At 61.4% G+C, this 15,225-nt stretch overlaps 3 protein-coding genes across 8 annotated transcripts; all 3 read left to right on the top strand.

Moving 5' to 3' along the window:
* Positions 1-651: 651 nt before the first annotated feature.
* SPCS2 (signal peptidase complex subunit 2) lies at positions 652-4,139 on the top strand. The gene is made up of 5 exons (XM_066207138.1): positions 652-713; positions 1,904-1,987; positions 2,277-2,437; positions 3,413-3,547; positions 3,882-4,139. Exons 1-5 carry the CDS (start codon positions 675-677, stop codon positions 4,066-4,068), a joined length of 606 nt encoding a protein of 201 aa, XP_066063235.1. The 5' UTR covers positions 652-674; the 3' UTR covers positions 4,069-4,139.
* A 1,018-nt stretch (positions 4,140-5,157) lies between these two features.
* NEU3 (neuraminidase 3) lies at positions 5,158-8,499 on the top strand. 6 transcript variants are annotated; one of them, XM_066207108.1, is made up of 4 exons: positions 5,158-5,229; positions 6,065-6,119; positions 6,210-6,452; positions 6,552-8,499. In XM_066207108.1, the coding sequence occupies exons 2-4, from the start codon at positions 6,093-6,095 to the stop codon at positions 7,497-7,499; spliced, it is 1,218 nt and encodes a 405-aa protein (XP_066063205.1). In that variant the 5' UTR covers positions 5,158-5,229; positions 6,065-6,092; the 3' UTR covers positions 7,500-8,499. The 6 variants fall into 6 exon arrangements, with proteins under 6 accessions (XP_066063205.1, XP_066063225.1, XP_066063199.1 ...); XM_066207128.1 differs by lacking the exon at positions 5,158-5,229 and adding an exon at positions 5,378-5,400 and having other exon boundaries at positions 6,213-6,452; XM_066207102.1 differs by lacking the exon at positions 5,158-5,229 and adding an exon at positions 5,378-5,400.
* Positions 8,500-9,042: 543 nt separating this feature from the next.
* P4HA3 (prolyl 4-hydroxylase subunit alpha 3) lies at positions 9,043-13,801 on the top strand. Its single transcript, XM_066177317.1, has 13 exons — positions 9,043-9,158; positions 9,574-9,716; positions 10,053-10,267; positions 10,577-10,726; positions 10,823-10,874; positions 11,064-11,221; positions 11,304-11,480; positions 11,972-12,036; positions 12,195-12,354; positions 12,822-12,884; positions 13,132-13,200; positions 13,403-13,499; positions 13,677-13,801. Exons 1-13 carry the CDS (start codon positions 9,058-9,060, stop codon positions 13,745-13,747), a joined length of 1,521 nt encoding a protein of 506 aa, XP_066033414.1. The 5' UTR covers positions 9,043-9,057; the 3' UTR covers positions 13,748-13,801.
* The last annotated feature ends 1,424 nt before the right edge of the window (positions 13,802-15,225 follow it).

Raw genomic sequence — 15,225 nt, 5'->3', positions numbered from 1 at the left:
CATAAAACTGATTCCCTACATCAAAGGAGCCAAATGGGATCAGTCCCAGTGGCCATCTCGCTTAGCATGGCATCTCCTGCAGTGGAAAACGGGGCGTTCCTTGTCACGGCAGCTGGGCCCAAGCTGAACATGAAGGGTCTAATGAAGGAGGAATAAGCAGCATCCTCCTCGTGTGGCTCGGCCACACAACACAGCTGCTGTATCGTGTTGGAGATCATAGAACCATGGAATAGTTAGGGCTGGAAAAGGTCTCCAAGGTCATCGAGTCCCCCAGCACTGCAAGGCCACCACTAACCCGTGTCCCCAAGTGCCACATCCATGGAGCTTTAAACCCCTCCAGGTATGGGGACTCCCCCGCTGCCCTGGGCGGCTGTGCCGGCGCTGGACAGCCCTTTTGGGGTCGGACGGGGCCTGGAGGAACCTGATCTAGTGGAAGGTCCCCCTGCCCGTGGCCAGGGGGTGGGACTGGATGGGTTTTAAGGTCGCTCCCAACCCAGATCCCGTGATTCCACGACGCGAACACCTTCTCCACGCCATAGGGGCGGCGGGCAGGACGGACTGCATTTCCCAGCGTGCCGCGCGGCGCGGGGGGGCCGCACTTCCTCCCGCCCCACCAATCAGGGGCGCCCAGGTGGCGCGGGCCGGGCGGGGGCGGAGGCGGAGGCGGCGAGAAGATGGCGGCCAAGAGCGGCCGGAACGGGCTCCTGGACAAGGTACCGCGGCCGGGGCTCCTGAGCCGCCCCGAGCGGCCCCCGCCCCGGCCGGGGCCCCGGGCAGCGCCCCGCCGGCCCCGGCTTCCACCCTTCACTCCGGGGTATCCCTCCCTCAGCCCTGGGCATCCGTCCTTCACCCCTGGGCATCCCCATCCCTGAGCATCCGCCCTCATCCCTGAGCATCCCCCTTCAGCCCTGAGCATCCCCATCCCTGGGCATCCCCATCCCTGGGCATCCCCCTTCAGCCCTGGTTATCTCCTTCCAGCTGCTGTAGATGCTTGTGTAAGGAAAATAAACAGTGGAAAGAATTCAGCTTCCAACTAACACGTATGCTGGAAGGAAATGCTTCAAAAAGCAGCCACGTAAAATATTTGGTACCACAGACTGATGTGAGAGCTCTGTCCCAGTTCTCCATGATTTTTGGATGCTTCTGGCCGTGACTTTTGTGCCTCATGAACCTCGTGGGCACGCAGTGACATTCCCTGTGTCCCTCACCATTCCCACGTGCCGGGCCCGGGGGATAACTGGGCTTCTCCCTGTGGGGCTGCAGGGGACCAGGTTCAGTTTTACATCAGATGTTAAAGTGGGTTTGTTCCTTCCAGAGGAGGGAAAGGAGCTCTTTGGGCTGGCAGGTAACCAGTCCGGCTTGGGACTTTCCAGAGCAGGAAAATAACAGGAGTGAGATTGAGGATGGCTTTACTGGCAGCTAAGATTCCAGCTCCAGTCGCTCAGCTGTTTGAAGTAAGGGATGACTTAGGATACTCAGGGCTCAGACTGACGTGTCACCAAAAAATACATAACGTGGTTCAGGGGGAGGTGGACCCCTTGGAAAGCTGAGCCACTGTAGATGGGAGTTTCTACTGGGGAGGGACCCATTCCTGCAGAGGATTTGAATGTGGCAGTGACAGAGTTCTTTGCTTTTGTTCTGCAGAGAGGTTTTAACTGAAGTTTCTTGTTTGTGCCTCGATGAAAGCTGCTCTCAGGGCCACGTCAAACCTGTGACAGGGAGTGTGAGCTGAACCCTGCCCAGGGGCGGGCGTGGGGCTGCTCAGGCAGCTCTGGGGCAGATTCCCTCTGTCCAGCCGGCTTTTCCCAAACAGGGAGCTGCCTGCTGCTTTGCCCTGGTGCTCAGGGCAGGAACAAGGGCGTTGGGATGAAATCCCCCTCACTCCACACTGTTCCCATTGCAGTGGAAGATCGACGACAAGCCAGTAAAAATCGACAAATGGGATGGTTCAGCTGTGAAAAATTCCTTGGATGACTCTGCCAAAAAGGTAGGCTCTCTCTCTGCTGAGGTGTCCCTCTTGGGAAGCTCTGATCTCCTCTCCTGCTTTTTGGGGGTTGGTTGTGCCCGTATCCGTGCCGGGTCTGGAGCATCCCTTGTGATTCCCACCTGTTTGTGCCCAATAGGGATCAGTCACCAGGAAGCCTGGTGCAGACCTTAATTCCCCATGAACTCTCTGCTCAGTTTACCCGTGCCACTGGGATTGTTCCCTTCCCAGAAACAGTGTGTCAAACCCCTGAAAAGCTCACAGGAGACTCGGCTGCCTGTTTCTCCCCCAGGTGCTCCTGGAGAAGTACAAATACGTGGAAAATTTCCGTTTGATCGACGGCCGCCTCATCATCTGCACAATCTCCTGTCTCTTTGCCATTGTGGCTTTGATTTGGGATTACCTGCACCCTTTTCCCGAATCCAAACCGGTCCTTGCCTTCTGTGTTGTCTCATATCCTTTCCAGATCTTGTCTTGGTTATACCAGAAGGGTGTGATTTTCCACATGAACAAAACCCTGTGGGATATTCCCATTTTCCTTCCTGTCGTGTGGAGATCAGCTGACAGTCAGACAGTTTTCTTGTGATGGGAAAATTCCTGCCTGTCTGGGTGTAATGCCCCTAAATTTGGGTGGCCTGAGACAGATCCTTTTCTTTTTCATTCCATCCACAGTCTGGCTACAGACACGTTGGCTTTTCCCTAATACCACAGGTCAGATAGGGAGAGGGGAAAGAGGAAATTCTTGCCAGCAGCTCTCTGCAGAGGGATCTGGACCGGCTGGAACCGTGGGCTGAGGCCACCCCGTGGGGTTCAGCAGTGTGAAGGATTAGTGGTGGACTGGGGGAACGCTGGGCTCAGTGGTCTCACAGATGTTCTCCAACCTAAACAATTCTGTGATCCTAAGGAATGTCGTTGTTCCTGGCTGTTCTGGGTGGCTTTCAGAACAAATGAGGGATTTGTCTCGCAGCACTTGAAATTACTTAATTCCAAAAATGGGGAAGAGGAATTGCTTGGTCTGTGCTTAGGAGGAATGCCCAGCAACTCCTCCTGTGGCTTGTTCAGTCTCGAGTTTTCCCACTCTCTCCCAGCAAGTGTCAGAATCCCAGACTGGTTTGGGTGGGAAGAGACCTTAAAGCTCATCCAGTTCCAAACCCCTGCCATGGGCAGGGACACTTCCAGTATCCCAGGTTGCTCCGAGCCCCATCCAGCCTGGCCTTGGACACTTCCAGGGAGGGAATAGTAAATTACTAAGGTTTAAATTTATTGCTTAATTTCTCCCGCTAATGAAGCATCAGCCCAACATCCTGTTTGGAATTAAAAGGTCCCGAGAGGTGGTTAAACAGCAGTTCCTGAGGGGATCCCAGCGACTGCTCTGCCTGATTTTTGCTTCTCCTTGCACCTTCTCAATTCCCTTAACTTCCTCTGCACGTATTTTGTGATGATGGGAATCCTGACCATTTATACCTCGTACAAAGAGAAGAGCATTTTCCTGGTGGCTCACAGGAAGGACCCGGCGGGGATGGATCCCGACGATGTCTGGCAGCTCTCCTCCAGCCTCAAACGGTACCGTTCGCTCCGGCATCCATCCAAGGGATGCTCTGGGCCATCCCTCCCTCCCCAGGCATCAACAAAATACTGCCTGTGCCTTTGAAACCGACTGATCCGTTCTGCTCCATCAAAACCCACGGCCTGGGCTGGGAATGGGCGCGGCTCCGAGTGGTTTTCTGCCACCAGGGTCCATGTTTCGCTTCTCTTTAACGCAGGGTGTAACAGCCTGTAGTTGTGTTAGTTGTGAGTGCCCAGGTGGGGGCCTGCAGTCCGGGGGGGTTCTCCCTGAACCAGGAGGGGCTTTCTGTCCGCAGCGGGGTCCTGCTCTGAGGTGTGTCTGCCCCCACAGGTTTGATGACAAGTACACCCTGAAGCTGACGTTCATCAGCGGGAAAACCAAACAGCAGAGGGAAGCCGAGTTCACCAAATCCATCGCCAAGTTCTTCGACAACAACGGGACGTTGGTCATGGAGGCCTACGAGCCGGAGGTGTCCAAGCTGCACGACAGCCTGGCCCTGGAGAGGAAAACAAAGTGATTTCGGAGCCCACCCGCCTCCCGGGAGCCTGCTACAATAACACCAATAAAGTCAAATGGCAAAGAAAGTGACCCTTGGCCTCTGTTTTTGTCCTGAAGTCCTATTGCATTTTGGATAAGCAGGAATTTTAATCTTGGACCCAGGATTTGTTGAAGCTCACGGCTAAGCTTGGTCTGTGTGCCTGCCTTCCAGGCTCTGAGGCGGACCCCAGAGTTGGATTTGGGGCCCCTCAGGAGGGGAAGCAGATCACCAACGCTTCCCCAGTGTCCTCTGCTTTACCTGGCAGTGCTTTATCACATGGCTCTGTGTCCAGGGGGTTTTACCAAGCCCACCTTTCCATTTCCTGGTAGGAGTTCAGGACAAAACCCTTCTGTGAAACAACCATCCCCTCGCAAACAAGTTTGCTTTATTTTTGTATTTATCTGATTTGGGGTAGAGGATTGTTTTATATAAAAACCTTTTATGTGTTTTTGGGGGGGGGGGGGGGGAATCAAATATGCTACTTCTGTGTGCTCAGCCACGAAGCTTCTCAGTGTAAAAGATTTTCCAAGCTGAGTCTGTCTGTCCCACAGTTCCCTCGTGGCATCTCCTGTTCCATGCATCCCTTCTATAAATGGCATTTTTAAAAAGAGAGATTTTTTTGGGTTGTTTTTTTTTTCAATAAAAGGGAAGAACAGACATCAGACGTGTCCTGGAGCATCTCTGGGGTGTTTCACGCCTGGGGAGGGAATCCCAATTCACAGAATCCTCAAGGCTGGAAGAGTCCTGGCGTTCCCACGGCACCACCACGATTTTGTCACCTAAACCTCGTCCCCAAGTGCCACAGGATGAAAATACTGCAGTACACAGGATAAAAAGAAGATACTCCTCTTCTTGTCTTGTAGAACTGCCCCACCTCCGGGAACTCCCACATGGATCTTCAGGATTTTCCGGCCCTCCCTCTCCACGCCTGTTCCACAGGACACCCGGGAAGGCAAGGGCGGCCGGAGGGGATTCTCGTGGCGTCCCAAGCAAGGTCCTGCCCGCGTCCCTCTCCTGGCTCCCGTCCTGCCTGCTCTCGGCAGCGGCTCCACCAGTCCATCTCCTCCTGCTGTTGCACCACTGCACCGCCCGCGTAGGAGCGCCGGGGGAGGAGCACATCGCCTGCTCACACCTGCGCAGGTATTGTCCCCGCTGCCCTCTGGCCCCGGCGCCAGGCTCTGCTATCCCGACAGCTGGATCCCCGCCCGCTTCCTCGGCCCGCCGAGCGCCTGATCCGCCCCCCCGGCTCCGGGAGCCGCAGGAAGAGGCGGAGCGGGGCGGCCCCGGCGCGGCGGCGGCGGGAGGAGCGGGGTCTGCGGGGATGGGGGATGCGGGAATGCGGGAATGCGGGCAGGGGGCAGTGCGGGGGATGGAGGAGTGCGGGGGGGTCGCGGCGCGGAGGGGACGGGGGTCGGTGCTGGCGGGGTGTAGGGGGATGCAGGGGGACGGGGACCGGGGGGGTCACCGGGGGCTTGGTGCGTGCGGGCTGTAGGGAGCGGGGCTGTGGGGGTGTCGGGGGGTACACGGGGAGAACCTGGTACTGCAGGTGGGTGGGGGGCGATCGGGGCCTGCGGGGGCGCGGGGGGGTCAGGACATGTGAAGGGGGACGCGCGGAGGGGGTGTCTGTCACTGGGGGGGTCGGTGCATGCCGAGGTGTAGGGGTTTGTGCCGTGGGCTGGCGTAGGGACATGGGGGGCGCAGGTTGGGATCCAGGTGGGAGGGGTGCAGGGAAATGGAGGGGTGCATGGGCACGGGGACTCTGGGCTAGTGACACCGGGGCAGCTTGAGGACGTGGGAGCTCGGGGGTCCTGGTGCGCTGCAGGAGGTGCGCAGCCCTTGGGGACAGCCCGGAGGTGGCACCGTGGGTGAAGCAGGGGAGCCTGTGCAGGGCAGCGGGGCAGCACGGACAGGCGGGAGGGCGGCTGTGACCCCACCGAGGGGCTCTGCTCTCATCCCACTCTTCCACCCTGCTCAGGTCCCAGCGGAATCTCAGGGAGGCCACCATGTCCCAGGCCACCACCTGCCTCAAGGTGAGCCTTCATCCCTACCCAGCCCGTACAGGCCACCCCGTCCTTTTGCCGGGATTTAACCCTTTACATCTGACTTTCCCACCCTTCCAGCAGCAGGGGGATGGCGGGGAGAGCCCCCCACCGCTGCCACCACCACCAGGATCGCCGCAGGTTTTCCCTCCGGAGACGCTGTTCCGACAGGCAGCTGGGGTCACCTACCGCATCCCGGCTCTGCTCTACGTCCCCCCGGACGATTCCTTCCTGGCCTTTGCCGAGAAGCGCTCCTCGGCCCGGGACGAGGACGCCAAGTACCTGGTGCTGCGGCGGGGCCGCCGGCACGGCTCCTCGGTCAAGGTAAAACCCCCCGGGCTGTGGGAACAGGAGATGGGCGGGATGCCGGGCGGCTCCAGCGGCGACCCCGCGGCTGAGCCCCGTTTTCCTCCTTGCCGGCAGTGGGGTCCCACGGAGGAGCTGTCGGCGTTGACGCTGCCCGGCCGCCGCACCATGAACCCCTGTCCCCTCTACGACGCCAGGAGCGGCACCGTCTTCCTCTTCTGCATCTGCGTGGAGCAGGGAAAGACGGAGCGCTGCCAGATCTGGAGCGGCTGCAGCGCCGCGCGTCTCTGCTTCGCCACCAGCGCGGACGGCGGCGGCGGCTGGAGCGCGCTGCGGGACGTGACGGACGAGGCCATCGGCGCCGACCTGTCCCGCTGGGCCACCTTCGCCGTGGGGCCGGGCCACGGCGTGCAGCTGGACTCGGGGCGCCTGGTGGTGCCGGCCTACGCCTACTACGCGCACGGGTGCCTGTGCGGGGCCCTGCGGCTGCCGTGCTTCACCCGCCAGCATTCCCTCGTCTTCTACAGCGACGACGGCGGGCGCCGCTGGCGCAAGGGCGCGCTGCTGGGCGGGGAGCGGACGGGCGAGTGCCAGGTGGCCGAGATCCGCGGCGCGGAGCGGCCCCTGCTGTACTGCAGCGCCCGGGCGCCGCGGGGCTGCCGGGCCGTGGCGCTCAGCGCCGACCGCGGGCTGCGCTTCCAGCGGCCGGCGCCGTGCCGGGCGCTGGCGGAGCCGCCGCGGGGCTGCCAGGGCAGCGTGGTCAGCTTCGCCGCGCCCGCCGGCGCCGCCGGGGCGCCCACCTGGCTGCTGTACTCGCACCCCACCGACCGGCACCGCCGGCGCGATCTGGGGCTCTACGTGAACCCCTCGCCGCTGGACGGGGCGGGCTGGCGGCGCCCGTGGGTGCTGCACTCGGGGCCGGCCGGCTACTCCGACCTGGCCGTCTGCCCCGGAGGCGTTTTTGGGTGCTTGTTCGAGTGCGGCGCCAGCAGCGCCTGCGAGGAAATCGCCTTCTGCCTCTTCACCCTGGACCCCTCTGGCCATCAGGACCTCAAGGCTTCCTAAAATAGACCCGTTTTAGGCAGCGCGGTCACTCCCGAGCATCAGCTGCCGGACCCAGTGAGCACGGCCGTGCCGAGACCTCACCGGGATATTTCAAGTTCTCCGGAGGCTCAGCACCATGTACCTTTTTATTTAATTCTGTCCTTTTAATCGCCCGTCAGGCGCTGTCGGTGCCCCGGGGCAGTGGAGGATCTGCTCTGGGCTGGCCAAGGGGGGGTGCCAGCGCAGCGCACGGAATGCCGCTGCTTCTCCAAAAATCAGCGTTTTTCACCTGGTAGCGGCTGAAAAGCAGAAGGTGCCAGCAAGAGCAGCTGATTCCCTGAGGGAAAAGTACCCAAAAACCTGGGCTTAGTTAAAAATACTCCAGTTTCTGCATTCCTGCAGGTGGCAGAGAATTCCCTGTTTTTACCGGTTTTTATCCTGTTTTCTTCGCTTGTCTGCTTTAGACTGACTTTCTCCCTGCCTCCTGGGAAAAAAGCCCTCGAATCTTGGGGGGATTGTGAGGAATGTTGGGGGCTGTTTCTTTCTGCTCCATAGGGAGCAGGTTGCAGCATCCCGACAGCGACAGTGACCTCACATCCCCGTGCTGCTGTCAAATAAAATTCTCCCAAAACACGTGAAATCCAGTCAATGCAGGGAACATCCCAACGGAGCTGACCCTGCCCCAGAAAGATGCAGGACGGCCCCAGGCACAGCACCTCCTACTCCATCCTGGTGCGATGTTTTGTGCGTGGAGAGACGGGACGGGGGCAGGCAGGATTAGTGCAAGGCAGGATAGGAACAGGCAGGATGGGCACAAGATCAAATCGAGACGGGCACAGGCAGGATGTGGACAGGGACGGGCCAGGATGGGGCCAGACAAGAGAAGGACAGAAGACAAAATAGGGACAGACTGGAGCGGGCAGGCAGGATAAAGCTGAGGGCACAGCAGGATGGGGCCAGGACAGAATAGGGAAAGGGCAGGGACAGGCAGGATGAGGCTGGGGCAGGACGGGGACAGACAAGAGGGGGACAAGCAGGATAGGGACAGAGAGGCAGATTGGAATGGGGACAGGGACAAGCAGGACGGGGATCAGCCCCACGCCGCCCTTCCCAGCCAGCGTGGCGGGTCCGGGGCACCCCCCACCCCTTTTCCCCCCCAAGGCGGGGCCTCTCCGCCCCTTTTCCCCCGGCTTCTCCCGGATGCGGCTGGGGCACGGCTGGCGCTGGGCGTGCGGGGGGCGCCGCTGGTGTTGGGGCTGCCGGGGCTCGGGGGGCGCTCCTGGCGCTGGAGGTACAGGGGGTACCGGGGGGTTTGGGGATACTCGGAGCTCCGGGGCCACTGGGCGCACTGTGGGTGCTGCGGCCGCTGCTGGGAGTAGGGCCGCTGGAGGTGCTGGGGATACGGGAGCTGGAACCGGAGACGCTGTGGGTACTTGGAGCGCTGCTGGGACGGGGGGCACCGGAGGTACTGAGGATCCTTGGAGCACTGGGGGCGCTGGGAGCGCTGGGGGCGCTGGGGGTGCTGGGGGCGCTGCTGGCGCTGCTGCCGCCCCCCGCCCCGGCCGAGACGTTCTCTGCGATGCTGAGCGTGCGGGGAGCGCTGGGCGCCGAGCGCCGCCTGCTCCGCCGGCTCCGCTCCTACCTGCGGGACGAGAGCTCCCGCCTGCGCCGCCTCCGCAGGTACCGGGCTCCCCTCCAGCCACCCATCCCGCGCCCCCAGCCCCACTCCCCGGCTACGAGAGGGGTTAACCCATCCCCACCTTCCCCGCAGCACCCAATTTTTGGGGGTGGCCCTAAATAAGAGGGTGGTGGGAGCACGGGAAGCCGAGACCGGACGCGGCTCATGTCCCCCCTTCCCCCGGCCGTGCCCCAGGAGGGGGACATGGTCCCCCACCCATGGGGGTCTGGGTACAGCATCCCCAAGGCGTGGGCCACCCCCACACACACACCAGGGACGGGTCGGACAATCCCTCAACTCTGGCTTGGCCACTCTGGGCCAAAGCTGCCCAACAGTGCGGGGGACACAGCCCCCACCTGGGAGGTGTCAACACTGAGGAGCATCCGAGTGTCCAGTGATCCAGTGGGTGCCTTGTAGGTTCTATGAGAAGGTCCAGGCGCTGCACCAGGACCCCGAGGCCTCGGTGGACAACCCCCTGTTGGCCTTCAGCCTCATCAAGCGCCTCCACTCTGACTGGCCCAACATCATCTACAGCGACGAGGCCACCAGCAACACCCAGGGTACGGGGAGGATGCTCGGCCTTGTGTCCCCTCGGTCACCTAGGCAGGGCCAGGAGGTGGTGGGGAGAGGATGGAGGAGCAGGAGAAGAGATGGAGGAGTGGAAGATGTGGAAGAACAAGATGGAGGGGAAGGGTCAATGGGTAGAGGAGCAGGAGAATGGATGGAGGAACCAGGAAATAGATGGAGGGGCTGGGGAACGGGTAGAGAAGCAGGAAAATTGTTGGAGGAGCAGAATGGCTGGAGGGGCAGGATGTGGGGTCCCCAGGGAAAAGCGCTGCGATCGCACCTCATAATTTCATTTATCCCCCACCCCACACCTCTTTCCCACCCTGCAGCACTCCATGCTGGGCTCAGGGAGGTGGAGCAGGAGCTGCCTGGAGCCGAGGACCTGGACGGGGCAGCCAGGGCGCTGATGCGGCTGCAGGACGTGTACGCCCTCAGCGTGCAGGGCTTGGCCCGCGGCGTCTTCCAGAGAGCCGGGCACCCGCCCCTCTACAGCCCCGGCCGGCGCGCCGCCCTCTCCGCCAACGACTGCTTCCATGTGGGAAAGGTGAGGGAGAGCTCCACCTAGCCTCTCCGGCCTGGGATGCTGCTCCCAGAGGGGCAGACATCGGGGTTTCTGTACCGTGGGATGAGATGAAAGTGCAGGTGCAAACGGGACAGGAAAGGAAGGGGTGGGACAGGATGGGGACGGTGTGGGAGGGAATGGGGATGGAGATGGCAATAGGAAAGTGACAGATGCAACGGTCCAGGATGGGTGGGAACTGCAATGGGATGGGATGACATGGCATGAGGGGATGGGATGGGACGGGATGCAGGCCAGGCTGGCCCAGCTGGCAGGTGATGTGTTGCCTCGCAGGTGGCCTATGACACAGGTGACTATTACCACTCCATTGCATGGCTGGAGGAGGCTGTCAGCCTCTTCCGCCTCTCCTATGGCAGCTGGAACCTGGAGGACCGGAGCAGCCTGGAGGATGCTCTCGACCATCTGGCCTTCTCCTACTTCATGGTACAGCCATGAGCCCCCTTCCCATCCCGGTGTCCAGTGGAGCCAAACCATGGGCAGGAGGATGGATGCTCATGGGGTCTCCACTCGCCCATCCAGGCTGGAAACATCTCTCGTGCCTTGAGCCTCTCCATGGAGTTTCTCCGCTACGGTATGTGGGACAACCCCGGATGCAGCAGGAAGAGGGAAAAGATTTTGGGATGTCCCCATCACCTCTGCATGGCAACAGCCTCCCTCACCCCATTTCTTGCCCCCATCTGGGGTAATTCTCCAGGGACCGATGCCAGGCAAGGGGGTTGAGGGGGATGCAGCATTCGGGGTGACACCACCTCCCCAGCAGATCCCAGTAACCAAAGAGTGTCGAGGAACGTGGTCAAGTACAAGAAGCTGCTGGAGATGGGGACGGGGGCAAGTGCCAGCCCCCTGCAGCGCCCCAACAGCACCCGCCTGCAGAGCCGTGATGCCTACGAGGAGCTGTGCCAGCGCCCCAGGGGACAGGTGGGACTGGCAGGGGTGCCATGGTCCCCCAGCACCGCTGCTGTCCCCCCTTCACGCCCTCCTCGGTCCTTTGTCTCCCCAGCCAGCCCCGGAGCGGCTCCCGCACCTCAGCTGCTCCTACGAGACCAACAGCAGCCCCTACCTCCTCCTCCAGCCTGTCAAGAAGGAGATGGTCCGGATCCAGCCCTATGTGGCCCTCTACCACGATTTCATCACCGATGCTGAGGCTGAGACTATCAAGGGGTTGGCAGGGCCCTGGGTGAGCCGTCTCTGTCTCCAGGGATGTCCCTTTCCTGCAGCAGGGTGTCCCAGGAGATCGTGATCCAGGGTGAATGCAGAGATAGGAGGGGTTTTAAGGCCAAAGCCTCCTCCAGGGAGTTCAGATGGGACTGGGGGCAACCTGGTCTAGTGGAAGGTGTCCCTGCCTATGGCAGGAGGGTGGAACCGGATTAGAAAAACCACTGTAGGATTAGAAGAGATCCTGGGAATGATGACCCCGGTTCCATCTGAGCCCCCCCAAAAGATATTTTGGACGAAACCAGGTCCACGGATGCACCTAAACCACTTCCCAGCCAGGCTTGTGTTGGTGACACCCGCTGTCACTGCTCCCCTCATCCCAGTGAGACACCTTGGGGTGGGATGTTTGGCATCCAGCCGCTACAAACCCACCGGCTTTGACCCTGACCACGGCCCCTGCTTGGGGCGAGGGTCCCCATGAGCGGCAACATGCCTCGCCCGTGTGTCCTGCAGCTGCAGAGATCCGTGGTGGCCTCTGGGGAGAAGCAGCAGAAGGCCGAGTACCGGATAAGCAAGAGGTAGCAGCCGCCGCTCCCTTGTCCTCCGGCCGCCGTGGCCCCGTGGCCGCCTCTGAGGGGGCACTGAGGCCGCGCCGGAGGCCTGGCCCCCAGCAGCGCCCTGAGGGCAAAGCCCAGCCGCGGACGAAGCCGGGGGGCTGACGGGGACGGTCCCACAGCGCCTGGCTCAAGGACACGGCCGACCCCGTGGTGCGGGCCTTGGACCGGCGCATGGCCGCCCTCACCGGCCTGGACCTGCGGCCGCCCTACGCCGAGCACCTGCAGGTGGTCAACTACGGCCTGGGGGGCCACTACGAGCCGCACTTCGACCACGCCACGGTCAGGGGCTGCCGTGGGGGGCCGTGGGGGGCCGTGGGGTGGCGCCCTGGGTGGTTCCCGTGGTGCTCCTGGGGTGGACGCTGGGGTGGGCCCTGGGATGCTCCTCATGATGCTGCTGCTGGGATGGTGCCCGAGGGAAGACCCCGAACGGTCCCTGGGGGTGTCCCAAAGGTGATCCCTTGGTTATTCCCTGAGATGTTCCTAGTGATGCACCCTGGGGTGGCCCCTGGCAGGGGTAGGATGGATGGTCCCAGGATGGTGATCCCTGGGTGGGTGCCTGGCGTGTTCCTGGGAAGAGGCGGAAGGAGAGGGGAAAAAGAAGGGAGAGGGAGGGATTTTCTGCAGAGGGAACAGGTTGGGGGAGCTTAGAGCTGCTGGGGGGTGAGGTGCCTCCGGGCTGAGCCGTGTCAGCGCAGGACTGACTGTCCCCACGGGACCCGCCGTCCCCACCTCCCCTCTGGGAGCAGTCCATGAGGAGCCCCCTGTACAGAATGAAGTCGGGCAACAGGATCGCCACAGTCATGATCTACGTGAGTCCTCCCCCATTCCCAAGCCTGGAGAGTTGGCCTCAGGGTATGGGATGGGTGAGGGCAGCCCTAAAACGCTGCAGGAGGTGGGAAATGCCAACCTCTGCGGAGTATTCCAGAGCTTGTGCCGTGCCAAAGTGAGGGGAACAAAGCTGGGGCCCAAGGGAGGTTCTGTGCCTCAGTTTCCCTGTGCGAAGGAGCATCGCAGGGAAGGGGGGATCCATGGTTTCTATTTTTGCTCCTTTTCCAGCTGAGTGCAGTGGAAGCTGGAGGCTCCACTGCTTTCATCTCTGCCAATTTCAGCGTGCCCGTGGTCAAGGTAAGGGGTCATTTGGGATCGCTGGGAGCAGGGAAGGGAGGACTCTGCTCTCTGTATCTCAGCTCTCGCAGGGAGTTGTAGCCAAGCCTCTCCTGATGCCAAACACCAACCTGGGGCTCCCTAATCTGTTTGGGGGTGCCAGAATTCAGTCTTGGCGATCCCAGCTCTGTTTTAGGCTACCAAACCCGTCTCTGCTCCGCAGAATGCGGCTCTTTTCTGGTGGAACCTGCGGAGGAACGGGAATGGTGACGGGGACACCCTCCACGCCGGCTGCCCCGTCCTGGCCGGGGACAAGTGGGGTGAGAGACACAACCCCGGGGTGACACGGGGTTGCAGGGACAGCTCCACCGGCAGGGAGACAAGAGGGGCTGGGAATGCACAAATACCCTGCATAACAGGGAAGAAGGTCCCCGACACCAGCGCAGGGTCAGAGAGGGTGCGGAGGGATGGGAACAGACAGGGCTTGTCCGTTCCAGTGGCGAATAAGTGGATCCATGAACACGGGCAGGAGTTCCGGCGGCCGTGCAGTGCTGATCCACAGGACTGAGCCGCCGTGGCATCACAGATGGGACATCTGTAGGTGGCAAAGCCACCCCGGCACAGCATCTCCCCAAGGGCGGGGCAAGGGAGGGAGGGACGGAGGGAAGGGGGTGGCAGAGGAGCAGGGGGTGGTCGGGACTTGCTCGACCCCGGCCAAATTGGGTGGAAATAAAGTCAAAACACACTAAACCGGAGTATGTTCTGGGGTGCCAAACCCTGCCCCTGGGGCTCCCATCTATTTTGGAAATGCAAAAATCCAGTCTCGGGGAGAAGGCTGTTCCTTCCAGCCGTCCTGCCCCCCCGCCTGGCCTCCAGACGAGTTCCCTCCCTCCATCCCGGCCGCCGCTCCTACGTGACGGGAAGGCAAAGAGCAGCGGCCGGGATCCCCGGCAGCGCACGGGGATCGGGCAGGAGCCCGCGCCGAGCCCCGGCACTTCCCACGGGAGACAGCCCGAGGGTGGCGAGGATCCGGCTGGGGACACGTGTGCCACTGCAGCTCCCCAGCCCCACCCAGCCTCATTGTCCCGGGGGTTCTCTCTCCCCTGATCCCTGCCCGGCGGTGTTTGCCGTAGCTCCAGGGTGGGTCGGGGCACCCTCAGGGCTCTCCCTCTTTCCCAAAGCCTCACTGCCCAGGCGCCCGCGGTGCCCTGCGGACCGGGCTCTCTCAGCTTGCTGAGCTAGCTTGGGTTTTGTTAACTTAGGCAAGAAGGCTTTGGGTTTTTTCCCTTTCCCTGGCCTTGGAGGCTGTGGGAGCAATCCTCCGGGTTTGTTTTTTTATTTTTCCTCCTGAGCTGTTCGGTCTGGTTTTGGCCCAAGACCAGAGAGCCGGCGGGGGGAGCGTGGGCCGGGGAGGGGCCCCAGACCTCGGGACCGCCGAGCCCACGGGAGAAAGGACCCCGACTGCATCGGCTTCATCTGCTGCGAGGAAGGGACGGACCCCCGCCAGCAATTCACCGGCTTCCCGCCTGTCCTAGCCGCGCTCCTGCGTGCACCCTTGGTGCCCCGGTTTATTACTTTCAGATGTTTCTGAACACGTGGGAGTCATTGGTCACGGAAAGGAGGGGGAAAGGTGAAAGCCGTGGCTGAATTCCTCCCTCCTCCCCACACCGGGGTGCAGCAAAGGGACGGGGGAGCATTTTGGATGACAAGAGGCTTCTGTGAGTCACCAGAAAAACCCAAGGGTTGGGTCTGGTGCAGGAACAGCTGGATTCCACAGGCTGCTCCAAGGAGCCCAAGTATCACAGCTAAAGGGAAAGCAGGAATTCCTACTCCAGGCCTTTCACAAATGCTTTATTTGTAGGCAAGGGAAACAGACACAGAACAAAACAAGACCAGGATGAGGCTGACACAGACACACACACACACACACACATTTTCCTTCTGGAAACAGCAGCACGTGGCAGGAGGTCGCCCTGCCACACTGGGAAAGCTCAGCCACAACTGGCCAAGCATCCAGCAGCAAAACTTGGAGCAAACCCTAATCCC

Source organism: Chamaea fasciata, unplaced genomic scaffold, assembly GCF_029207755.1.
Source record: "Chamaea fasciata isolate MVZ Bird 193981 ecotype frontalis unplaced genomic scaffold, bChaFas1.0.hap1 SCAF_2, whole genome shotgun sequence".
NCBI classification, from domain to species: domain Eukaryota; kingdom Metazoa; phylum Chordata; class Aves; order Passeriformes; family Sylviidae; genus Chamaea; species Chamaea fasciata.
The sequence above is the reverse complement of the archived record's forward strand: the minus strand, read 5'-3'. Positions and strand labels throughout refer to the sequence as shown.

Bases quoted from the DNA above. Each gene is read 5' to 3' on its own strand.
- P4HA3 (XM_066177317.1), top strand. From the start codon at position 9,058: ATGCTGAGCGTGCGGGGAGCGCTGGGCGCCGAGCGCCGCCTGCTCCGC. The intron at 12,037-12,194 runs GTAGCAGCCGCC...ACGGTCCCACAG, and splicing joins GAGTACCGGATAAGCAAGAG to CGCCTGGCTCAAGGACACGG. The intron at 13,201-13,402 runs GTAAGGGGTCAT...TCTGCTCCGCAG, and splicing joins TCAGCGTGCCCGTGGTCAAG to AATGCGGCTCTTTTCTGGTG.
- SPCS2 (XM_066207138.1), top strand. From the start codon at position 675: ATGGCGGCCAAGAGCGGCCGGAACGGGCTCCTGGACAAG. The intron at 714-1,903 runs GTACCGCGGCCG...TTCCCATTGCAG, and splicing joins GGAACGGGCTCCTGGACAAG to TGGAAGATCGACGACAAGCC. The intron at 1,988-2,276 runs GTAGGCTCTCTC...TTTCTCCCCCAG, and splicing joins TGGATGACTCTGCCAAAAAG to GTGCTCCTGGAGAAGTACAA.
- NEU3 (XM_066207108.1), top strand. From the start codon at position 6,093: ATGTCCCAGGCCACCACCTGCCTCAAG. The intron at 6,120-6,209 runs GTGAGCCTTCAT...CCACCCTTCCAG, and splicing joins AGGCCACCACCTGCCTCAAG to CAGCAGGGGGATGGCGGGGA. The intron at 6,453-6,551 runs GTAAAACCCCCC...CCTTGCCGGCAG, and splicing joins GGCACGGCTCCTCGGTCAAG to TGGGGTCCCACGGAGGAGCT.